The sequence below is a fragment of the Thamnophis elegans genome, chromosome 16, assembly GCF_009769535.1.
Source record: "Thamnophis elegans isolate rThaEle1 chromosome 16, rThaEle1.pri, whole genome shotgun sequence".
NCBI lineage: Eukaryota > Metazoa > Chordata > Lepidosauria > Squamata > Colubridae > Thamnophis > Thamnophis elegans.
This window is the reverse complement of record NC_045556.1, coordinates 37740757-37764424: the sequence shown is the minus strand read 5'-3', so window position 1 is coordinate 37764424 and position 23668 is coordinate 37740757. Positions and strand designations below refer to the sequence as shown.

General features: G+C 58.6%; 2 protein-coding genes across 8 annotated transcripts in view; both read left to right on the top strand.

Moving 5' to 3' along the window:
* The window catches only part of ABCA2 (ATP binding cassette subfamily A member 2), a 33524-nt gene extending 15443 nt beyond the window's left edge, over positions 1-18081 (top strand). For 4 of the 5 annotated variants that reach the window (XM_032233383.1, XM_032233382.1, XM_032233379.1 and 1 more), the window contains 36 exons: positions 12-185; positions 419-521; positions 709-823; positions 1612-1802; positions 2065-2215; positions 2438-2642; positions 2759-2923; positions 3084-3264; positions 3377-3589; positions 3837-4033; positions 4167-4349; positions 4678-4862; positions 5466-5586; positions 5683-5988; positions 6214-6426; positions 7262-7361; positions 7688-8013; positions 8835-9048; positions 9163-9268; positions 9460-9571; positions 9802-9862; positions 10152-10326; positions 10778-10893; positions 11198-11345; positions 11591-11714; positions 12400-12532; positions 12715-12832; positions 13452-13630; positions 14122-14263; positions 14500-14634; positions 14765-14868; positions 15058-15150; positions 15461-15563; positions 15654-15791; positions 15992-16198; positions 16360-18081. In XM_032233383.1, the coding sequence (XP_032089274.1) occupies positions 12-185; positions 419-521; positions 709-823; positions 1612-1802; positions 2065-2215; positions 2438-2642; positions 2759-2923; positions 3084-3264; positions 3377-3589; positions 3837-4033; positions 4167-4349; positions 4678-4862; positions 5466-5586; positions 5683-5988; positions 6214-6426; positions 7262-7361; positions 7688-8013; positions 8835-9048; positions 9163-9268; positions 9460-9571; positions 9802-9862; positions 10152-10326; positions 10778-10893; positions 11198-11345; positions 11591-11714; positions 12400-12532; positions 12715-12832; positions 13452-13630; positions 14122-14263; positions 14500-14634; positions 14765-14868; positions 15058-15150; positions 15461-15563; positions 15654-15791; positions 15992-16198; positions 16360-16395 (5573 nt within the window). In that variant the 3' untranslated portion in view covers positions 16396-18081. The remainder of the gene's footprint in view (positions 1-11; positions 186-418; positions 522-708; positions 824-1611; positions 1803-2064; positions 2216-2437; positions 2643-2758; positions 2924-3083; positions 3265-3376; positions 3590-3836; positions 4034-4166; positions 4350-4677; positions 4863-5465; positions 5587-5682; positions 5989-6213; positions 6427-7261; positions 7362-7687; positions 8014-8834; positions 9049-9162; positions 9269-9459; positions 9572-9801; positions 9863-10151; positions 10327-10777; positions 10894-11197; positions 11346-11590; positions 11715-12399; positions 12533-12714; positions 12833-13451; positions 13631-14121; positions 14264-14499; positions 14635-14764; positions 14869-15057; positions 15151-15460; positions 15564-15653; positions 15792-15991; positions 16199-16359) is intronic. The other variant, XM_032233381.1, reaches the window with a different exon arrangement.
* A 327-nt stretch (positions 18082-18408) lies between these two features.
* On the top strand, positions 18409-23555 carry CLIC3 (chloride intracellular channel 3). Of its 3 annotated transcripts, none has more exons than XM_032233384.1 (6): positions 18409-19642; positions 20811-20920; positions 21229-21354; positions 21531-21637; positions 22203-22378; positions 22735-23555. In XM_032233384.1, exons 1-6 carry the CDS (start codon positions 19607-19609, stop codon positions 22891-22893), a joined length of 714 nt encoding a protein of 237 aa, XP_032089275.1. In that variant the 5' UTR covers positions 18409-19606; the 3' UTR covers positions 22894-23555. The 3 variants fall into 3 exon arrangements, with proteins under 3 accessions (XP_032089275.1, XP_032089276.1, XP_032089277.1); XM_032233385.1 differs by having other exon boundaries at positions 18411-20689; XM_032233386.1 differs by having other exon boundaries at positions 18411-20699.
* The last annotated feature ends 113 nt before the right edge of the window (positions 23556-23668 follow it).

The window sequence follows — 23668 nt, the reverse complement described above, 5'->3', positions numbered from 1 at the left end:
CTCTCCCAAAGGTGTGATCTTCCAAACCAACAAGGATGGCAGCCTCCCTCCCCATGTCATGTACAAGATCCGCCAAAATTCCAGCTTCACTGAAAAGACTAATGAGATCCGGCGGGCGTATTGGAGACCTGGGCCAAACCACGGAGGGCGTTTCTACTTCCTTTATGGCTTTGTCTGGATCCAAGGTGAGCCCTTCCTGGCTTTCTCAGAGCCTGAATCGATGCTCCCTTTTCCCGTCCCAATGACTGCAGGTTAATTGAGGGCACGCTTTAGTAACACTTCCTGACCCTTCCCTTTATTGTCCATGCGCTGAAAAGGCCAGTCACCTCTGGAGGCCCCAGGGCTGACCTTCCCAAACGCAGGGATCCATGCCCTGAGCACCTTCGGCATAAACCTAAGTGCTTCTCTCTTCCCAAAGACATGATGGAACGCGCCATTGTCAACACCTTTGTCGGCCGTGATGTGGTGGAGCCGGGCAACTACGTGCAGATGTTTCCCTACCCCTGTTACACCCGTGACGAGTGAGTCCCCGTCTCTCTTGGGGGGCGGTGCTCCCTGGGGGAACAGCTCCACTCTGAAGGCCAAGGAGAAGGTCTGTACTCTGGAGCTACTGTCGGCCTGGCCCCTGACTCACTCGGCCCCCTCCTCCTGGGGACGGATGGGAGTTTCCTGGGCTGTGGACGAGGCTCCCATTTTTCCCTCCTCCAGCTTCCTCTTCGTGATTGAGCACATGATGCCGCTGTGCATGGTCATCTCCTGGGTCTATTCGGTGGCCATGATGATCCAGCACATCGTAGCAGAGAAGGAGCATCATCTGAAGGAGGTGGGACGGGAGGGGCTGCTTCCCAAGGCCATGGGGACGTTCCGAGGCAGGAAAGGAAGAAGGAGAGTGGGGAAACAGTCCAAGGGGGTGGGAAGCTTTGCTGAAAAGCCAGGGGGGCTGAGCTGGGGGCTGCCGCAGCTGGGACACCTCACCCAGAATGGGAGGCTCCAACCAGGACCCTGCAGGCCTCCCTGGGTGCAGGTGGAAGAGTAACGAAATGGGTGCTGTGAAGGGCTGGGGGGGGGGGCGAAACCTCCTCCTGGAACTGGGGCTGGATGTGCTTCCAGAGGGGGGGGTCCCTCCAGCTGCCCCCCCATCTTTTCAGCCATGGCTCTTCCCAAGCTGGCGCCCTCCCTCCTGTGGCGCTTCCCTGCAGAGCTCCTTCCTTGCCTCTGTGCCAGGAGGGCCTTCCCTTCCCATTCCCGCCGGCGTGGCTGTGTCCCTCAGCCGCCCTGCTTAATGAGATCATGATGAAGTGCCAGGGCAGAGAGCCAGCCAGCCACACAGCCTGCCTTCGGGTGGGTGGCGGCGTCCCTGCCAAGGGAGTTGGCAGAGGTGCCAGCTGCAGGGAGAGATTCCGTCCAGGCGGGCAGGCGGGCAGGGAGAGGCCCTCGCCAGAAGCTCTCCTGGCCACAGCAATTTTGCTTCAGAAGGACGGCTGGATTCCCCTCCATCCGAAGGCCGAAGGCTCAGAGTTTCAGAACTGCAGCAATTTATGAAGGTTTTGGGCCTGGGAGCTGCCGAGGGGCCCTTCCCCCTGGGGCTGACGCTTTGCCTATGCCCGGCAGGTGATGAAGATGATGGGGCTGAATAATGCCGTCCACTGGGTGGCTTGGTTCATCACAGGCTTCGTTCAGCTGTCCATCTCGGTCACTGCCCTGACCGCCATTCTCAAGTACGGGAAGGTCCTCATGCACAGCGACGTGCTCATCATCTGGCTCTTCCTGTCCGTCTACGCCGTGGCCACCATCATGTTCTGGTGAGGGCCAGCGGAGGGGAGGATGGCCTGGTTGAACCTTGACCCTCCTCTGGCCTACATTGTGGGGCTTTGCAAAAGTAGGAGATCCGGTCCCTTGCCTCCCGTGGAGATGCCTTGCTGAGCAGAATGTGGGGCTCCCTCAAAGTAGACCCCGGCTGAGGATGATGGGCTTGGGAAGCCTGCTTAGCTAAGCCAATTTACCCCCCCCCCCCATCCATAGAACAACTGCTGGTCACTGACCCCTCCCCCTATCTCCCCACAGCTTCCTGGTGTCCGTGCTGTATTCAAAGGCCAAGCTGGCCTCGGCCTGCGGTGGGATCATCTACTTCCTCAGCTACGTCCCCTACATGTATGTGGCCATCCGGGAGGAGGTGGCCCATGACAAGATCACCGCCTTCGAGAAGTGCATCGCCGTGAGTCCCCGGGAGAGACGCCGTTGGGGCTCCTGGCACTTGGGGGGGAGGCAGCAGGAGCCTTGGGGAGATCTGTCTCTGTAGGGGGCATGGGCAACGGCTCCTCCTCCAGCTGGAGGTTCTGTGGGGCCTGAGCTGCTCTCGGCTGGGCATCGGCCTGGCACAGCGAGGCGTTTTTCTCAGCCCTTTGAGGAATTTTTCACCCTCTCCGTTTCTCCCCAGTCCCTGATGTCCACCACGGCCTTCGGGCTGGGCTCCAAGTACTTTGCCCTCTACGAAATGTCCGGCGTGGGCATCCAGTGGCACACCTTCAGCCAGTCCCCCGTGGAAGGGGACGACTTCAACCTCCTGCTTTCCATGATGATGCTGATCGTGGACGCCGTGGTCTATGGGGTGCTGACGTGGTATATCGAAGCCGTGCACCCAGGTATGGATTTGGGGGATCCCGGGGTGGGGGGGGTGGGGGTCTTGCTGACTGCAGCTGCCACCCTGGGCTGGGACCCTCCAGGGCTCCTGCTGTGCCAACCGGCGCTTCTTCCCCAGGGATGTACGGGCTCCCGCGGCCTTGGTACTTTCCGCTGCAGAAGTCCTACTGGCTGGGAAATGGGCGCACGGAGGCCTGGGACTGGTCCTGGCCCTGGTCGAAGCGGCCCCACCTGAGCGTCACGGAGGAAGACCAAGCCTGTGCCATGGAGAACAGGAGGATGGGTAAGGGGGCGGGGGAGCAGGGCCAACGCGGGGCATGGTGGAAAAAAGGGCCCCTTTGCCCGAGCTTTGGAGACTCTCAACAGCACACCTGGCCAGAGAGGTCCAGAGGTGCTTTTTCCTCAGACCCCCCGTGTTCTCTGCCCTTTGTTGACCGCTGCAGAGGAGAGCCGGGGCATTGAGGAGGAGCCCACTCACCTGCCCCTGGTGGTCTGCGTGGACAAACTGACCAAGATCTACAAGACCGACAAAAAGCTGGCCCTGAACAAGCTCAGCCTTAACCTCTACGAGAACCAGGTGGTCTCCTTTCTGGGCCACAACGGTGCGGGCAAGACCACCACCATGTGAGTGTTGCAGGGGGCCCTGGGCAGGGTGCAGGGGGGAGGCGGGCAGGGGGCGGTAGGGGGGGGTGTAGCTCTGCCTGACCCCATCCCTGTGCCGCTTCCTCCCCCACAGGTCCATCCTGACCGGCCTCTTCCCTCCGACCTCCGGCTCGGCCACCATTTATGGCCACGACATCCGGACGGAGATGGATCAGATCCGGAAGAACCTGGGGATGTGCCCGCAGCACAACGTCCTGTTTGACAAGCTGACGGTGGAGGAGCACCTTTGGTTCTACTCGCAGCTGAAGGGCATGGCCAAGGAGGAGATCTGCAAGGAGATGGCCAAGTGGGTGGCCCCCCCACCCTCCCCCAGCACTCCCAGCTCCCATGCTCCCTAGCCAGCAGGAGCAGGCCTGCTGCCCCCTTACCTCTCGGGCAGCGGGAGCGTGAGGCTTAGACCAAGAATCCGTCCAGCCTCTTGGGCAGCGGGAGCGTGAGGCTTAGACCAAGAATCCTCCCCTCCATCAGATCCAGGCGAGTCTCCCCTGAGGGGCCCCCAAAGTGACGTCCCCCCCTTGCTTTGCACCCCACAGGATGATCGAGGACCTGGAGCTAACCCACAAGTGCCACTTCCTGGTGCAGATGCTGTCCGGAGGGATGAAGAGGAAGCTCTCGGTGGCCATCGCCTTCGTGGGCGGTTCGCGGGCCGTCATCCTGGACGAGCCCACCGCCGGCGTGGACCCCTATGCGCGCCGGGCCATCTGGGACCTCATCCTGAAGTACAAGCAAGGTGGGTCTGCGGGGCCCTTTTTGGGGGGAGTGCAGTCCCTGGTCCTCTCCCACCTTGGTGGACGCTTTGTGGGGGGAGGGTCTTCCAATCCCCCTCCTGGCCCACCTCCTCCTTTTCTCTCCCCCCCTCTCAGGTAGGACCATCCTCCTCTCCACCCACCACATGGACGAAGCAGACCTGCTGGGCGATCGCATCGCCATCATCTCCCACGGGAAGCTGAAGTGCTGTGGGTCGCCCCTCTTCCTGAAAAGCACCTACGGGGACGGCTACAAGCTGACGGTGGTGAAGAAGCAGTCGGACGCCCGGAGCAACCCCGGTCAGTGGCCCCACCGGCCCTCCTCCTGTCTCCCGGGCAGGGTGGAATCCTCGGGCTTTGCGCTGGGCACTCTGCCTCGGTCCTCTTGCGCCCTTGGCCTTTCGTGCTTCAGGTAGACTTCCTGGGAACAGGGAGGTTCAAATCGCCCCCAGGCCCTTTGCAGACCCATCTCTTTCCTCTTCTCTCTGCCTCTTCTTTCCAAGACTTTCTTTTGAAATCCCCCAATTCTGCAGCCCTTCTGGTGGTCATGCTCCAAATCCTGAGCCACATGGAAAAGCCTCCTCCCCCCTTTTCCTTTGGCCTGGCTAACTCTCCCCTCCCTCCCCAGAGACGGGGCTCCCCCGCAGCCCGCCCTGCCCCTCGGCCACCAGCCCCTGCTCCGAAGAGCGGGTCAGCCAGTTCATCAAGAAGCACGTGGCCTCCTGCCTCCTCATCTCCAACACCAACACGGAGCTCTCCTACATCCTGCCCAGCGAGGCTGCCAAAAAAGGCTGCTTTGAACGGCTCTTCCAGGTGGGCACGGGGGTCTCACGGGCGGGCGGTGGGAGGGCTGCCTTGGATCTTGAGCCCAGGGCTTCTTCCTTTCCTGGGGGGCATGGGGGGGGTGGAAAAACATCAAAAGTCCTTTAAAGCAAGAGAGACCCAGAGATGGTGATCTCTGGGCCTCTCTTCTTCTCAAGAAGCTAGTCCTCTTGAGGGGGGCTCCTTGCCATCCTAGATGCCCCTGTTCTGCCTCCAGGGGATTTGTAAACCATTCAAATCTCACATTTGGGCACTACTATGGAGGATGCCGTCATTGGCAGAGAACAGCGGCCCCTTGTGGTTGCGGAGGAGGTCTGCCCCTGAGCCTGGAAGCTCAGCGTCAATATCCACTGATAGCCCCCCCCCCTCCTCCTGGAATTGGGAAAACTGATTTAAAGCCACGAATCTGCAGGAAGTGGAGCAGAGAACTTCCTTTCATCCACCCTGGAAGGACCATCACTGACCGAGGCACGGTCTGCATGGAGACATTCCAGAGAAGAGGGCTGCAGGGCCCTCTTGGAGACCGACCCCCGAGTGGAGATGATGCAGTGGGGCCTCCCCCTAACACCCCCCCTCCCCTGCTCCCTTCTGCAGCACCTGGAGCACAGGTTGGAAGAGCTGGACCTCACCAGCTTTGGCCTGATGGACACCACCCTGGAAGAGGTCTTCCTGAAGGTCTCGGAAGAAGACCAGTCTCTGGAGAACAGCGATGCGGGTACGCTGCAGGGTTACGGTCCGGCCTCCCTCGCCCGGGGGGGGGCAGTTTTCTGCGGCCCTCGGCAGCCGTTCTCACCTTTGCCCACCCTTGCAGATATCAAGGAGTCCAAGAAAGACGCTTTCCCGCTGCCCAGTCCCCGCCTCGGCCCCAAGCCCCAGGCCAACGGCCACCCACTCCCGAGGCCGCCAAGGCCCACCAAGCCCGAAGTGGACCTGGGGAACCTCCTGGATTGCTCGGACCTGGCCAAGTCCCAGGCATCCTTGCACTCCTCCTCCTCCTCCTCCTCCTCCTTGGCTGGTTCCGTGCGTGGCGAGGAAGGTGGGGCTTATTCTGAGTTCTACGGGGATTACTGCCCCCTGTTTGACAACCCACAAGACCCCGATAATGGCAGCCTGCTAGGTTTGTAGCACGGGGAAAGTCTGAGGGGTGCAGGGGAGGGGAGGGAGCCCCCTGGTTCCCCAGAAGCTTCCCAACGGCTGCCTTTTCAAAGCAGGAAAGCTGGGTGTTCAACGGGTTAAGGGTGGAAGGGCGCGCGGTGCTCGGGCGTTTGGCAGAAGAAAGAAGGGGAAACTGAGGCAAGGGCCCTTTTCCTCCTAGCGTCCATTGTGTCTCCTCTTCCTGCAGAGCCAGATGCTGACCCGGAAGAGGCGTCCCTGACCGGACAAAGCAGCGCCAAGCTGGAGGGCTCCTGGCTGAAGCTGCGCCAGTTTCACGGGCTACTGGTCAAGCGCTTCCATTGTGCCAAGCGCAACAGCAAGGCCATCTTCTCCCAGATCCTACTGCCCGCCTTCTTCGTCTGCGTCGCCATGACGGTGGCCCTCTCGGTCCCGGAAATAGGTAGGGGGCATCCCTATCCTGCCCACCCCCATCTGAGGGGCAGGAGTCTCTCCCCTCCCCGCCCAACGGGGCCAAGGCTGGCCCTCCAGAGGGAATGGATTGGGGGGGGGGCTTCTCTGTAGAGGGACATTTTAAAACCTCGTTGGGCGTTTTTGCTTTGAGTAAGCGATGGAGCCTCTGTGTGTGTGTGTGTGTGTGTTTGTGTATGTGTGTGTGTGTGTGAACCCTCCTCCTGCCCCTCTTTTCTGCTGCCGAAATGGGGGGTGTCCTTCCACAGCCAGTTATTTAGCCCCCTCTTTTTTATTAAAAGTTTTTAAAAAGTTTCACAATATATGCCTCCCCTCCCCCACCCAAACCCACCTCCCCCCACAACCTACCAGAGCAAATACAGGATATAAACATTTAACAACCATATTTTAGAATAAACTAACAGACTAACAGCATCATCCCTCACTTGTGCTTTAACTCCCCTTTTGTAAAGCTAACTTTAAACAAGTTATATCATTCCTTGCTCATTCAGTCATAAGCTATCTGGATTTTCTTAGTCCCATATTTATTTTGGATATAATCAATCCATCTTCTCCATTCCAGCTTATATTTCTCGTCTGAATGATCCTTAAGGTATGCTGATATTTTAGCCATCTCTGCTAAGTTTGTTATTTTTAATGTCCATTCTTGAATAGTAGGCAAATCCTCCTTCTTCCAGTACTGCGCCACCAACAGTCTTGCTGCCGTTGTTAGGTTCAGAATCAAATTAGTCTCTATAACTGTACAGTCAGTGATTATACCTAACAAGAATAACTGGGGAGTAAACTTTATCCCTCTTGCTTTCCAGGTGACCTGCCTCCCCTCATCCTTTCGCCTTCCCAGTACCACAATTACACCCAGCCCAGAGGAAACTTCATCCCTTACGCCAATGAGGAACGTGGCAACCAGTAAGAAATCACCCCTCCTCTTTGCATTCTCCTCCCCCCTCCCCACCCCCTGGGCATTTCCCAGGAGGTCTCAGACCTGTAAAATGGGAGGGGGGAGTAGCAAGGAGACCCTTGCCCATTCCAGGGCCTGCTCTGAGAGAGGTGGGGTACGATCTGCCTTGGTGTCTGTTCCTTTGAGAAGAATCTCTCAGGGTCTGGTTGGAACAAATGTCTGCTTTTCTCCTTCATACAGACACACACACACACACACACACCTCCCTGGGACTGGAAAGCTGGAGCCCTTCATTCAGCTGGGAAAATTCTCCTCTTCCTCCTCCTCCTCTTAGCCAGTCCTCGCCAGACGCCAGCGCCCAGCAGTTGGTGAGCACCTTCTACCTGCCCTCCGGCATCGGGGCCACCTGTGTGCTCAAGTCGGCCTTCAACAGCACCCTGGACCAGCAGGTCCAATCCCTGAACCTCAACAGCAACGAGTCCAAGATGTTGGCGGCCAAGTACTTTGACGCCATGTGCCTGGACTCCTTCACCCAGGGCCTGCCCCTCTTCAACTTCGTGCCGCCCCCTCCGTCCCCGGCCCCTTCCGACTACCCCTTCTCTCTGGACGAGGACTTGCTGCGGGCCTGGAATTTCACCACCTTCCCGCCAATCGTTAAAGGTAAGGGCGGCCCTCGGCCTTCGAGGGGGATGGAGGTTGTGGCCCACCAGTGGCCAGTGGAGCTGGCAGCCAATTCAGACAGTGAGGAGGTTGGGGAGGAACCTGGGCCAGTCCTGGAGTCTGGGGAAGGCTCTGAGGAGGGCTCTGTGTCGGAGGCAGAGATGGGGCCAGGGCCGTCTGACAATTATCAGCTGCCTTCAGAGTCAGATATCAATAAGGCAGAAGAGCAGTTGGAGCCTGTTCCCAGTGTGTGCATGCGCAGAGTTGCCAGATGAAGGGAACAGCTAAAGAACAGGGGGCGACTTGGGAGTAAGGTGGATAGTGAATGGCCCCTCCCAGGGGAAATAAAAGAGGAGCGAAAGGGGAGTGGAGTTTGCAGGAGACAATCAATTCGCTTTATTGGTTCATGACTCTGCGAGACTCATGCCAAGTTCTGCAGATCTTGGCCTGTCAGCTCTCCAAGCCAGATAAGGTCTGTGACTGTAAATCCTCCCTTGAAAGACTTTGCTGGATGTGAAGGAGCAGAATTCACAGTCAATTAAAAAGGGGTTTAGTAGGACCAGGAGTTTGCTTCAGGCTCCTGGGAAGCCTCAGTCAGAACACTGGAGACGCAGAGGCAGGCTGTGAAAATGGCGCTTCCGTGGTGCCTGTGGGAGGGGCTGGGAGGGGCCTCCTCGGGCAGGCTCTGGGAGTGGCCGGGAGCCCCCTCGACTGAACGGCTGCCCCCCTTCCATCCTTTGAGCTGCTTTTATCTGAGGCTCCTCCACGGTTGCTGGGTCCCCTCGGTGGGTGAAACCTCTCCCGCTTTTCCTCCCTGCCAGAGACGGTCACCTCCACCCCGGCCCAGCCCAGCATCGTCCATGAACCCATCAGGTGCACCTGCTCCATGCAGGGCACCGGCTTCTCCTGCCCCAGCGGGGTGGGGGGCCACCCTCCCCAGATGAAGGTGGTGACGGGGGACATTCTGGTGGACATCACGGGGCGCAACGTCTCCGAGTATCTGCTCTACACATCGGACCGCTTTCGGCTGCACAGGTCTGTGCGTGGTGGTTGCATGATGGGGATGGGAGCGTTCCCCCCCCGCCCCGGCCCAGGAGGAGCTCTGGCAGGTGCCTGTGAGTGAATGTGGTGGCTGCTTTTCTATCCCAGGTATGGAGCGGTGACCTTCGGCAACATCCAGAGATCCATCCCAGCCTCTTTTGGGGAAAATGCGCCTCCGATGCTCCGGAAAATTGCTGTCCGCAACACGGCCCAGGTAGGGGCTTGGCTAAATCTCTGCCTGTCTATGGCAGAAGCACCAGGCAGTTGGGTTGAATGGGAGTTCCTGTGGCAGCTACCAAGGGCCGTTCCCTCCCAGGGTCCTCTGTGCCCGCTGCCCTCCTCAAGCGCCCTGTCTGCGGGAGAGCAGCCTTGGCCAACGCTCCCCTCCCTACGCTGCCCTCCTAGGTGTACTATAACAACAAAGGATACCACAGCATGCCCACCTACCTCAACGCCCTCAACAATGCCATCCTCCGTGCCAACCTGCCCAGCAGCAGGGGCAACCGCGCAGCCTATGGTGAGCAGGGAGGATGGAAAAGATGCTGGGCAGAATTGGGGCAGCGATAGCATTCAACCGGGTGGCATGGAGAGGTTCTGCCCTCTCCACATGGGAGGAGGCAAGAGAGGAGGAGGAGGAGGCCATGTGGCTAGGAGGGAATCTGGAGGAGGAGGAGATGGGCATTGGTGGGCCTGGCAGAGGAAGCCCTCTTATGCACTCATGCCAGACTCCCTCTTTCTGCCCCCCAGGCATCACTCTGACCAACCATCCTATGAACAAGACCAGCGCCAGCCTTTCTCTGGATTACCTGTAGGTCTCCTTTCCCCCTCTTAAAGTTGGTTTACCTCTGCACTGCTTTTCAGCATCTTTTTATGACCTGGGGTGGCGGGGGGGGGGGGTAAAGTTTCCCTTGCATCCCATTTCTCCCTCTGGCAAGCAAGGGGCCTCTCTTGGAGCAGGCTCGGGGTGGTGGGGACCATCCCAACCTCGCAGGGGCGTTGTCCAAGCTTTGGGGCAAAGAGGGCCGGGGTCTGCGAAGAGGGTGGGGAAGCCGAGGAACATCGACAAGCGGGCCAACCTCTCCTCCTCCTCCCCTCAGCCTGCAAGGTACTGATGTGGTCATCGCCATCTTCATTATCGTGGCCATGTCCTTTGTGCCGGCCAGCTTTGTGGTCTTTCTGGTGGCTGAGAAGTCCATCAAAGCGAAACACCTCCAGTTCGTCAGCGGCTGCGACCCCGTCATCTACTGGCTGGCCAACTACGTCTGGGACATGGTAGGTATCAACTCCCAGCGTGATCCTAGTGAGAGAAGGTTGGGGGGAGAGCTTTCCATGCACTGTTGGCTGAAGTCAGATCTCAGATTTCTGCAGCAGGCTTGGGAAGGGTGCACCTCATTGGTGAATGTGATTTATGACCCAGACTGAGTGGAGGGGAGGGACGGGGGTAAAGTTCAGCTATAAATCAAACAAAGCTTAGATCTGACTGCGAAGAGGCCTTGCCTAATGGGGCTCCTAATAAATGGCTAGTTTTTCATTGAAACTTGGCTCGATACTCATGAATCAATTAGGGCATTTTTAGGAAACCTTACAGCAGGCTGAAAGGTGGGCTGGGCTGGCTGGGACCCCCAAGCCATTAGGGGGGCAGAGGGGTGGCTGGCTTTGGGGGCAGGGCAGAGGGACGCCAAGATGAACCTCTCCTGGGCCCCCTACCCTTCCTCCCCTCCAGCTCAACTACCTGGTCCCAGCCACTTGCTGCATCATTATTCTCTTCGTCTTCGACCTGCCGGCTTACACCTCTCCCACCAACTTCCCTGCAGTGCTGGCCCTCTTCCTGCTCTACGGGTGAGTGGCGGCTGGGGGAGGAGCCACCGGGACCCTGGTGAGGGGGGGTCTCCCCTGCCTGGCCGGGGGGGCGCAGTGTCAGCCTGGGGCATGCTTAGTTTCTCTCCATGATATGCTTCTTTGGGCCAAAGTGACACTTGTGGCGTGTGGGTCTTATTTGGAGGCTGCCGTAAGGCTTAGGAATGGAGCCTCCCCTGTTAGAGGCAGTCTACCTCTGAACCTCCGGAGGAAGGAGCTGGGTGGGAAATTCTCAGGCAGGTCTTTGAGGGCTTCCGTCTGGGGCCTCTTGTGCCCTTCCCCCCAGGTGGTCCATGACGCCCATCATGTACCCAGCCTCCTTCTGGTTCGAGGTGCCCAGCTCGGCCTACGTCTTCCTCATCGTCATCAACCTCTTCATCGGCATCACGGCCACCGTGGCCACGTTCCTCCTGCAGCTCTTTGAGCACGACAAGGTGGGTGTCGCCAGAGCAGGAAGCCAAAATAAGGACTTTTTAAAAAAAACCACCTTCCCCTAAGAGTCCCTGGGTGAGCCTTTCTCTTAAACACTGGACCCACGTGGGGGAGGGGCCTCTCGTGCCACGCACAGAGGCAGTGCAGCCTCCAAATCTGGGAGCTGGAGCTGGGGGGGGGAGCTGTGGGGAGGGTGCTGGTCTGACGCTGCTGCCGCAGCCCTTCCTTAATGCCTCTTTCTCCGTAGGACCTGAAGGTGGTAAACAGCTACTTAAAAAGCTGTTTCTTGATTTTCCCCAACTACAACCTGGGCCACGGACTCATGGAGATGGCTTACAATGAGTACATCAACGAATACTATGCAAAGATTGGTAAATAGCAATGGCCCTTAGACTTATACACCGCTTCACAGTGCTCTCTAAGAGGTTTACAGAGCCAGCCTCTTGCCCTCCCCAACAATCTGGGTCCTCATTTTACCCACCTTGAGCCTGGTGAGATTCGAAGTGCCAAATTGCAGGCTGCCAGCAGGCAGCAGAAGGAGCCTGCAGTACCGCACTCTGACCTCTGCGCCACTGTGGCTCTTAGAGTTTCCTATTTGGTTGTTCAGCTTATACGCTGCCATCTCACTCTCTCCAAAGCGGCAGTAAATCCGCCCTTTGCTTTAGCCCCGGGATTTCTCCTCCCCATTCCCCCTCCCAGGAATAAAATTGTTGTGAGCTTTGGAACATGCACAGAGCAGTTTCTTAACCCTGGCTTGCTTAGTGACGGCTGGCCTTAGATTGCCAGGGGGGATCCGAGAGGAGAGGAAATTATCCTGATGTCGTCCCCCCCAACCCCCGGTGGCTCTTGCATTCAAGGGAAACGTTTCTTAAAAGGGAAGAAAAAGCATCTTTGGGGCTTTTGTGTTTTGCTGGAAAAATAGCTCTGGGAAGCAGGAAACCAGCCCCTGATGACCCTGGGAAGGCCTCAGACAAATCCCCCCTCCCCCACCAAGGAAGCCCCCACTCGGGGGAGGCTTTGGCCCTCTCTCCCCAATTGATGTCTCTGTTCCTGTAGGGCAATTTGATAAGATTAAGTCTCCTTTTGAGTGGGACATCGTGACCCGGGCGTTAGTTGCCATGACAGTGGAAGGCTTCGTCGGCTTCTTCATCACCATCATGTGCCAGTACAACTTTCTCCGAAAACCACAGTGAGTGTGGCAAGAGGTGTGCCCAGAAGGGAGAATTTTCCTTCTCATCTGACTGGGTGGGAATCACAGTCCTGCAAATCCGTGCTGGGGAGGGAAAGACAGACAGAAGGACCTTGGGCTGAGTCTCCCCTTGAGAAAAAAAACAACTTCTTTGCACCATCCTGCCCCCTCCCCCTCCCCAGGCGTTTCCCCGTGTCCACGAAACCCATTGAAGATGATGTGGATGTGGCCACCGAGCGGCAACGAGTTCTGCGTGGGGATGCCGACAATGACATGCTCAAGATTGAGAACCTCACCAAGGTGTGTGTGGGGGAGTGGGAGGTGGGCTCCATCCGAGGCAGGTTTGGTGTCAGGGTTCCAAATAGCATCCAAAATTAAATCCAGAGTCCAAGGCAAAGGATTCCTCAAAGTCCCAATTTATTAAAGTTGGCATATCTGGGACCTTAACCCGAATCTGAAAGCTTCCCGGTTTTCTCCACCAGGGTACAATGTTGAACTTGCCCCCACACCCACAAATCCATTCCATGGTCCAATATCCCACTGCCATACTGGTAGTTCCACCCATCCAGTTCCGGTCAGGTGCAGAGTGCAAAGACAAAAGATGACCTTGGCTTTCTAGAAAGAATGTTGTTATGGCTACATAGCATCTAACTCCGTACAATCCCCCCTCCTATTTTCCCACAATAGAAAATGCCTAGTAAAATAATAGAAACTCTGGCAGGCCAAAGACCCAAAAGGAAAGAGGGCTGCAGGCCTGATATTTGGCTGGGGCAGGGGGCTCAAAGGGAGCGAGGTCTGAATCCTGCTGAGATTTGGGGGCAGGAGACGGGGGGAGGGGTCTCCTGCAGGTGGGGATGCCCCGAGGCTGAGGAGGAGCTCTTTTCTTACGGCTTTTTTTCCTGCCCTCCCCGGGACCCAGGTGTACAAATCGCGCAGGATTGGGCGCATCCTGGCCGTGGACCGGCTGTGCATGGGCGTCCGGCCGGGGGAGTGCTTCGGCTTGTTGGGCGTCAACGGGGCAGGGAAGACCACCACCTTCAAGATGCTGACGGGGGACGAGATCACCACCAACGGCGAGGCCTTCATTAACGGGCACAGGTGCGCCTGGCACGCAGAGGAGGGGGCTGGAGGGTCCTTTAAGGGCCCACCTGTTGCAGCGCTCCCTGGGAATGCTGCGCCCAGAGCTGATTTTTTTTCTTTTTATTCCGTTCTTTTCCCCTGGAATCTCCTGGGAATTTGCTCTCCCATTCTGAAAATAGACTCATTTGCACACAAAGCAAGAAGCGTGAATCCATAGACCTGTGGAGCCTCCATGGGCAGGCAGTAGCGTTCTGATTTACGCACTGCAGGGAAGTGCCACCAAAAGAAGGCTCTTTTCCCGCTAGCTGTTGGAATCCTGGGCTCATCTTATCTGCTTCCCCCTCCCCTAAATCCATTTGTTCTCTCTTTCATTTTTCACCGCTGTCCAATGGGTCCCGTTGTCTTTGGAAGGGGGCTGCTGAAGCCCCTTTCCTCCCAGCCAGCCTTTCTGGAGGGGCTCTGGGGCAGGATGAGCCCCTTGTGCTCAGCCCAGCTCTCCGTTTCCACAGCATCCTGAAGGAGCTTCTGCAGGTCCAGCAGAGTCTGGGATACTGTCCGCAGTTCGACGCCCTTTTTGACGAGCTGACGGCGCAGGAGCACCTGGAGCTCTACACCCGGCTGCGTGGCATCCCGTGGAAGGACGAGGAGCGGGTGAGGCACAGGCAGAAGGACGGGCACTCCCCCCCTCTCCCGGGTTTTCCTGCTTCTGTGTAGACTTGGTGGAACTCACCTCCACAAGACAGAAAGGGCCAAGGGGAACCGCCTCTGCAGGGGCTTCCCGGGACATGTGGCAGAGGCTGGGCGAGGGGGGCCTTCAGCAGTCCCCCCCCGGGCTGCCATTGGGCTGTTCTCTGTGGGTGTGAGACCCTTCTTCCTTCATAACCCAGGTGGTCAAGTGGGCGCTGAAGAAGCTAGAGTTGGATAAATGCGCCAACAAGCCCGCCAGCACCTTCAGCGGCGGCAACAAGAGGAAGCTGTCCACCGCCATTGCGCTGATCGGCTACCCCGCCTTCATTTTCCTGGTGAGGAGCGACAGTGGGGAAGAGACCCGGCTGGAGGGTTGTGGGGGACGCTTCACTCTTCCGCTCTGATGCCTGGAGTGCCACCCCAGCTGGGCCTAATGCTGCCCCCTGGTCCCCTCCTTTGTAACAGGATGAGCCCACCACGGGCATGGACCCAAAGGCTCGGCGCTTCCTCTGGAACCTCATCTTGGACATCATCAAGACGGGCCGCTCCGTGGTCCTGACCTCACACAGGTAGGCTGGGCATGGTTCCTGAGTGCCAGGGAAAAGGGTGGGCTGGATGGGGGATCTCCACGGGTGTGGGTAAGGGGGCAGCGGCTGTAGGGCGGCCAAGAGCCGATGGGTGAGCTGTTGTGTGTCCACTCCCGCATGCCATTTGGGGAGTGGGCACCCTTCCTTCCAGCTGTGCTTCTCTTCTCCCAGCATGGAGGAGTGTGAAGCCCTCTGCACGCGGCTGGCCATTATGGTGAACGGGCGCCTCAAGTGCCTGGGCAGCATCCAGCACCTGAAGAATCGGTGAGCCCAGGGCGCTGGGTGGGCACACCATGGGCTGCTTTCACCGGCCAAACCTGTGGAAGCTCTCAGTGGTGGCCTGGGGGCAAAAGGGTAGCAGACTTAAGTGTCCAGTCCTGGAGGAAGTCCTCTTCTGGACTTCCTTTGGAGGGAGGGGAAGGAGGGGAGGGGAAGGAGGGGAGGGGAAGGAGGGGAGGGCCCTCCCAGCTGACCCCTCCTAGACGGCAGCTTTATCTTCCCTACCGGAGCCATCTGGCCAGGAGAGCGGCTCTTGCAGGTGCCCTCTTTCCCCCCCCCCCCTTGTTCTGGACAGGTTTGGGGACGGCTACATGATCACCGTCAGGACCAAGTCCAGCCTAAACGTGAAGGAGGTGGCGCAGTTCTTCAGCCGGAACTTCCCGGAGGCCGTCCTCAAGGTTTGGGCGACCGCTGGAGGGAGGGGGGGGCTCACCTTGGAGGAGGAGGGGGCACTGACCTTCCCTGCCTTCTCCCCCCCCCTCCCCCAGGAGAGGCACCACACCAAGGTCCAGTACCAGCTGAAGTCGGAGCACATCTCTCTGGCCCAGGTCTTCAGCAAGATGGAGCAGGTGGTGGACGTCCTGGGCATCGAGGACTACTCCGTCAGCCAGACCACGCTGGACAATGTGAGGGGCCACCGGCGTCCCCACTTTCCCTTTGGCCGCCCTCTTCTGTGGCCAGCTCTGTGCTGGCTGCGCTGGCGTCCTTGGCTGGCTGAGGGTGATGGGAAGGCCCCGGATTTCCCCTTTCTGTCCCCGCCACCCTAATCCCCGGCCGGGTGGAGGCAAGTCCTGGGCTCCAGCCTGAGCTGCGGCTTCCTTTGCAGGTGTTTGTGAATTTTGCCAAGAAGCAGAGCGACAACCTGGAGCAGCAGGAGAGCCTCCCGCCCTGCCCCATAGAGTCCCCTCTGCAGCGCCTCCTCAGCCTCCTGCGGCCCCGGGGGGCCCCGACGGAGCTGCGCACCATGGTGGGGGAAGAGCCCGAGGACCTGGAAACGGACGACGAGGGGCTGATCAGCTTTGAGGAGGAGAGGGTGAGCCAGGATGCTGCAAGGGAGCTAGCCATGCCGGGGGGGAGGGGGGGGAGGAGGCTGGCAAAGAGGCTTGTGGGGAGGGGGGGAAGCCTCGGGGGGGGGGGATGCAGCATTTGTTACCTTTCCTCTTTTCTCCTGCCCCTTCTCTCCCCACCACCCAGGCCCAGCTCTCCTTCAACACGGACACCCTCTGCTGAAAACAGAGGGGACACAGCCCCCTCCCTTGGCTGGGCAGCCCCTCGCCCCTTCCCGCTTGGTGGCTGCCATCCTCTCTGCCCAGCGAGTGAGCGGGACGTCCTGAAGGCACCGAGAGGAGGCATTGCCTGAGCCTTTGACCTGGGTGGCCCCCAGGATGGAGCGGGCCTTGTGCTGTTTTGCAGACGGCCAAGGACCGGACACAGCGCAGTCCGGCTGGTTGAGAAGACGTGGGGTACGGCGCTGATGCAGAGGAGAAACAGTGGCCTCCGTACCCCACTGGAACCCCACAGTTTGGGACATTCGTCCTGGGAGAGACTGTGCTCTGCTGTGCCCCACTGCCTCTCCTGCCGCCCTGGGCCAGATCTGACTGCGGGGGGCAGCTGGCCGTGCTGGAGTGGATAGCTGGGCACTGTCAGCCTTTCCGGCCAAAGGGAAGCAAGAACGCTGAAGGGGGGTAGATCCTCCTGGACAAGTCTGGAGATTGCGCCTCCCTCCGTCCTCTTTGCCCCTCCCCCCCTCTCTCTCAGCCCAGGAACCAAAGCCCCCTGCCAGCTGCATGAAGGCTCGGGAAGTGCTGGGCATCTGAGCCAGCCTCCCCCCATCAACCCAAAAGCAGCTCAAGGAAGCACCTCTGTCTCCTCTAACCAGGCCTGGAGCTTTTTGCTTCCGGATCTCCTTTTTAAAGCCTCAAGTAACACGCCAGGGCTGAGAGCCCCCCCCCCCTTCGGCTGTGGGGCAGGAGCTCCCCACTCTTCTGCTTGCGCCCTAACCTGGCATGGCATTAATCGGAGGCCTCCGGTGGGATCGCCAGGTCTTTCAGGAGCTCTCATTGCACAACGAGTCGCTGCCAGAGGAGCTGCACTCCCAAGGGGAGCCAGGAGGGTCCCCTCCAGCGGCATCTGGAATTGCCCCAGATGTCTGGGACTCCAAATCCCGATGTCCCAGCTGGTGGCTTGGGAAGATTTAGTCTGAAATGCAAGAAATCCAGTCCATGGTGCACCCCATCCGTTCCTGTGGGGAACGGCAAGCCCCCCCCCCCCCCGCGCCGCCATGGCACTTGCCCTCTTCTCCCTCCCCCAGCTGTGCACCGACCAGCAGAGAAGCCAAGAGGCCATCAGGGACTCCCTCAAATGAAGAGGAGGGGGTGCTGGAAGACCTGGAGGAGAGATCTTTGGGACCAGAGCGAGGATGGCAGCTTCTTTGCACGGAAGGAGTGTAAATTGAATTTGGAGGAAGGGGACAGTTTTAGACAGAGATTGCATCAGTTTATTTTCGGCTTTGCAAGCACAATGTTTACTTTTAAATTTATTGGAGCGCCGGGGAGGGGTTTGGAGCCTAGGCAGGGTGTGAAACTGATGGGAACTGTGCTGGGCTCTCTCCCCCCACAACAACCGTGGGGCTCTGCCGGTCCCCTCTCTGGAAATGGGCCCCGGACATCCGGCACAAAGGGAGGCATCAGGCTGCCTGCAAAGAGAAGCCGGCTTGGAGGACTCTCTGGCGAGCCCTCTTGCCCGGGGTCTGCTCGGCCCCTCCGGCCCTCCTCTCTGCCCTGAGCCCTGGCTGGGGGTGCTGAGCCCCCCCTTGGGGCAGCTTGCTCTCTTTGCAAAGAGCCTGTACATTGCTAGAACCGGAAAAGCCAATGTGAAAAGTAATTATTGTTTTAATAAAAAAGTGAGAATAACCGATGATTGTTTGGCAGAGACTTTTGTGGGGGAGCTGAGGGGCACCCCAAAAAAGGGGGTGCCAGGAGGTGGCTGGTTGGAGCTTTGTCTGGGCAGGAATTGCCGGGCAAGTTGCGAGTGGCTTTTAAGGGCGACACACCATCTGTCGCTCCACCGAAGTGGGGCTCTTGCTTCAGCCCACGTTAGCATTTGGTTGGGGGATATTTTTATCGTCTTAGAATATCCACAACTTTCACTCACCTGTGTTCTGCTTCTTAAGTCACTTCCCCCTGATCAAGGCAGGTGGGGTGGGGGGTGGGGGCGATGGAAGCACGGGGGAGGAGGAGGGGGTGCTGCTTTGAACCCCATCTCTCAGTCCTGGGCGTGGCAGGCTGGCATTTTCAACAGCGCCATCCGGCCAAGGGTTTAATTACACCCACGCTGGGAACACCACCTTAGTCAACAGAGCAGGAGAATTGTGCAGAAATGCGATGGTTGTTTTGATGTTCCCGGAAGTGTGCATGTCACACTTTTTGCTTTCTGAGGAGCCGAAAACTAGCCAGGGCAGGGCAAGGGAGCTGCCCCGGCTGCCCCAGGCCTGGGGTTTCCAAGAGACGGGATGAGGATAATGCCACCGGGAGGGTGTTGCTGGGCCAAGGGGGAGGTGAACGATGGGCTCCCGGCTTCTCTCCCCAGAATCATCCACGCCAGCTTTTCGCAAGGCTTCCTCCACTGCCCCGAGCGCAGCCTGGCTCCCCCCTGGGATCTCTCTGTAAATCTGGGGCTGCTAGAAGGAAATTCAACTCTGCCTGAGAGGGACGAGAAGGGCCTATGTCCGTGATGGTGAACCTATGGCATACGTGCCCATAGTGGCACGCAAAGCCACGCAGCCTCGCTTATTTGTCTTCCGGGTTTCTGGCACACACGCATGTACGACGATCAGCTATCTTTGCATGCGCGGCAGTGCTGGAAACCGGTGTGCGCGTGGAAGCCCACATGCGTGCTACAACCTGGAAGGTCAGCTTTTCTGGAGCCTGTCCCCAATGAGTGTGTGTGTGACATTTCCACGCGACTTTTTTGACACTCGGTGCTGAAAAGGTTCACCATATGTACCTATGTAATCAACATGGTAGTGGCAAAAATCTCTCCTTTTTTTTCCATTTTCCCTCTGCAAAACTCAGCCTTCCTGGCGCTTCGGTCTCTACCAAGCCAAGAGGGCTGGAGGAACTCTTCCTCCCTCGTGCCATTGCCCAGATGCCCCTCCTGCTCAGCGGGCAGGCTGTGGTGTCCCGTGATGGGGGGGGGGGCTTTCATGGAGCTGCCCAAACACACTCTGGCTGCCCAGGGACCCCCCAACTCGGGCTCTGCCTTTCTGCCGCTGCCACCCCAGGAACCAGGGAGTGCCCGGTATTGGGTGGCTTCGGAAACAGGGCGTTGGGAGGTGAGGAAGAAAGAATGCGGCTGGTGAAGCTCTCAGGAGGGTGTGTCGAATTTATAACGCAGATCCGAGCGGCTTCTGGGCAGCTTTCCCTGCTGGGACCCAGAGAGGATGGCGGAGGGTTGCAAGCTCCAGCTGTTTGTCAAGGTAAGAGCCGCCCTGCCTTCCCTCTGCTGCTTGGGCTGGGATGCTCCAGATGGGACCTCGGCTGGCCAAAGTCACCGATTGGAGACCTGGAGGAAGAGCCTCCAGGCGGTCCCATCTGCTAAGCGAGTTGCCGGAGAGCCCATAAGCTGAAGGGCAGAGTGGATGGGCCTCTCCTGACCCCCTGCAGCCTCTGGCTTTGGAGTGGGCTGTGTCTGGAGGGGCCCCTCCCGTACTCCTAGCCTCTGGTTCCTTTCCAGCTGGGAGGCTGGGTCCTCTGGGTCCAGCTGGCCTCCGGGCATCCCCAGCCAGGGTTTCCCCCCAACATCTGGCCGGAGGGGACCTGTGGGCCCTGCAGTGGGGCCCTCTGTGTGTGTGTGTGTGTGTGTGTGTGTGTGTGTGTGTGTGCGCGCGCGCGCGCATCCTGCAGGGAGGGGCTGGGAAGTCCTGAGTGTGCCTTCTCTTTCCACGAATGGGCTGCAACAGTCCTGTTTCCCCCACTTGGAGCCGAAGGGATCTTTTTGCGTGCAGCTGTGTTCCAAGAGAGGAGGACTTTGCCCGAATCCATTTCGCAAAATGAAACTGCCAAATCCTTGCCCCGAGGCACCTGTCCTGGCAGAGGGAGCCTCTCTTGGCCAACCTGAAACGCTGCCTTGGTTTTGGATTAGGCTGGGGAACAACCTGATCCCGGCCGAGAGCTGGGATGGGGGCAGGGCTCCCTGGTCTTCTGCCCGCTCGGCACAAGGGGGCTGGTTAGGCAGGGCTGAGAGCACCCATGTCCCCCCTGAAAGGCACGTCAGGCTTTGGTGCCGGTGAGGCTGAATGAAACGGTGTCCGAATTGTCTTCCTATCAACGCCTGCGCTGATCCAAAAATACCTCTTGTCTACGAGGAAGGAATTGACAAGCGTTGAAACCGGACTGAAATCCCGGGGAGTTTTGACAGCGGAGCGAAAGGCTTAAAGGCGTGTTTCTGCCGCTGACCCACTTCACTGGCGCAGTCCTGCGAGGGAGGATGGGATTTGTAGTGCCCTGCATTCGGTGGATGCTGTGTAAGGAAAGGTGGCACGTTGCTTTTAACCCTGTTCTGCCCAAAAGGGCATCGGAGCTCATTTCTCCTGCCAGGATGCCACTCCGGGCCCTCTTTTGACTCCCCCTCCCTGCCCCGTTTAGGCCAGCACGGATGGAGAGACCATAGGGCACTGCCCTTTCTGCCAGCGCCTTTTCATGGTCCTGCTGCTCAAGGGGGCGCCCTTCACGCTGACCACAGTGGACACGAAGAGGTAAGGGCCAAAGGGAAGCCCAGAATCTCGCCTGCTGACAGTTGGCGATGCTGAACCTGCCTCTGGCAGTTCCCCTTTGATATCCCCTCCCCCAAATCCCCTGGCAGGTGATGGGGATTGTTGCCTCACCCACCTGGGGGGCCTTGGGGTTAGAAAGGTCTGGTGGTGGGAGGGTGTCTGGGTTTGGGGGTCGCATCTGGAAAAAGAGGGCTATGTATGATCCAGGCTCCTGGGAACGTCACTTGTGGGGATACAGAAAGGGGGGGGGCACCTCCATTTTCCAGGCTCAGCCCCCTTTTCCCTCCCAGGTCCCTGGATGTCCTGAAAGATTTCGCCCCAGGAGCCCAGCTGCCCGTCCTGCTCTACGACGGGGAGCCCAAAACAGACACCATCAGGATCGAAGAGTTTCTGGAGGAGACCCTGAACCCCCCTGAGTAAGCAGTGGGGGTCCCCATCCAGGGAGGGTGGGGGTGAGTCCAAGGGAAGGGAGAAGCAAGGGCCTCCTGCCTGCTCTCCTCTCTGTCTTCTCAAAGGCAGGGCAGGATCCTGCCCATTGTGCAGATGGGGAAACTGAGGCCAGCAGTCAGCATTCCTCCATCTTCCCCCGCAGGTTCCCCAGCCTGGCGGCCAAGTACAAGGAGTCCACCTTAGCCGGGAATGACATCTTCCACAGGTTCTCCGCCTACATCAAGAACCCGATACCAGCTCAGGATGAAAGTGAGAATGGGGAAGGGGCTTCGGACTGCCACCCCCGTTCCTCCCTAGCTAGCATGCGCCAAGGCCCTTAGCAGAGTCCAGTCCTTTGGGGGACTCAAAGGTAGACTGTGTTGAGCCACGGAGGCTCCATTTGAGGCCCGGAGAGCAGCGCGGAGAAGACCCAGCTGCCTTCCTTCCAATGTGCACTCGGGAGACAAAGTGGGGGAGGGCAGTACAGGAAGAGGCGACGTCCCTTCCCTGCAGGGGAGGCAGGCCAGGCACAGACCAAACAGGGGGGGAATCTTCCCTTGGTCAGCGAGTTGAGTGGCAGCCGATGGAGCGAGGGGGCAAAATGGATGTAATCAAGTGGTCAAGCAACAGAGAGACTCCTCTGAGCATCTCAAATAGCAAAGCAAAAGCATCTTTCGAAGGGGGCGTCTTTAGAAGCTCAGGCCCGACTGAATCTTCGGCTTCCGAAGGAATGGCTGAGTAGCGGATCAAGCCCCCACTTTAGAAGCAGTCTATCTGGGCATCCTTCTGCTGCCGCCTGCCCCAGAGGCTAACTCCTCGGGTGTTTTCCCCACAGCTCTGCTCCACGCCCTCCTCAAAGCCTTCCGTAAGTTGGACCAATTCTTGAACATCCCTTTGGACTACGAGCGGGTCCGAGACCCAGAACTGGTCATCTCCCGCCGGCGGTTCCTGGATGGAGACCAGATGACCCTGGCCGACTGCAACCTGCTTCCCAAACTCAACATCGTTAATGTGAGAAGCCCCCGAGGGCGGCAGAGCCCCCTTCCTCTCCTCCCCAGGGGGCCCCTCCGGCTGCTCTGGGCACCCTCTTCTGCCGGGCACTTCCTGGGGCTGAATTCCCCTCTGCGTCTCCTCTGGGAGCACCTAACGTATTCAAGGAAGGGCGGGCCTCCCTTCCACCCCACCCTCCGCGGAGCCATAATTATCCCAAAACGCAGCACAAACAAAATTTGGTATCCCCGGAATCTCAACCTTCCAGTTGTTTGGGTTCATCTTGAGAACAAAGTCAGCGGAATAAAGGGACGGCTGGCATTGCTACCCTCGGCTCCAGGAGGCGCTGACTTTGTCTTCCCTCCCTTGCCCTGCAGGTTGTGTGCAAGCACTACCGCCAGGCGGGCATCCCCAGAGAGCTGCGGGGCATCTGGCGCTACCTGGAGTCCGCTGCTGAGACCAAGGAATTCCAGTACACCTGCCCGGACCCCCAGGAGATCATCCAGGCCTACCACGGCGTGGTCAGGCAGACCTAATAGCCTCCTTGCCCCCCCCTGGCTAAAGTTGGGGTCTGGGTAGCTCTGGCTGGCAGCCCCCTGGCTCCTCTTCCTTCTCTCTCTGAGCCACCCATAGTGGAAGAAAGCAGGGCAGGTCCAGATGAGCCCCCCACCCCCCACCCGTGGGCATGGTCTTTAGGTGGGTCTGGCATCGCCATCTTCCCCTCCCGCCAAGGCAGCGGGTTCTACGCAATGGGGTCAGGCCCTGCCCCTGCCCCTGGGCAGTACTGGCAGTGCCAATGTGCTCTGGCGGTCCCTGGCTAGTCCCTTTCTTCCCTGGGGGGCTCCCCTCGCTTCCTCAGCCTGGAAGAATTGAGGGAGGGCAGTCAGCTCCCTTCACCCCTGCGAAGGTGGCCTGAAGGCCTAGAAGCGGGGCTGGGGGCTTCTTAGCTCATCAGAAATTGTGGGAGACCCTCGCTGGAGCAGCCCTGCACACAATCTGCCTCTCAGGTGTGTGTTTGTGTGTGTGTGTGTTTGTGTGTGTGTGAGAGAGAGCATGTCTGCATTTCCCCATTCTCTCTTCCCCCATGGCTCTTTTTAAGTGCAGTACCCCCTCCCCCCAAATGTCCAATGCTTTACATGTCTTTCCCCAAAATTAAATATACGCTAATATATCAACAGAGAATTTAGAATCCGTCAATTTTTGTGCTCTAGACAAAGTACTTTCCCTGCAGAATCACTTAGAATTGGAATATTCTCTCCGTTGTCCAAACTGCCCCCCCCCAAGGAGAATTTACTCCCACTAGTCTAGATT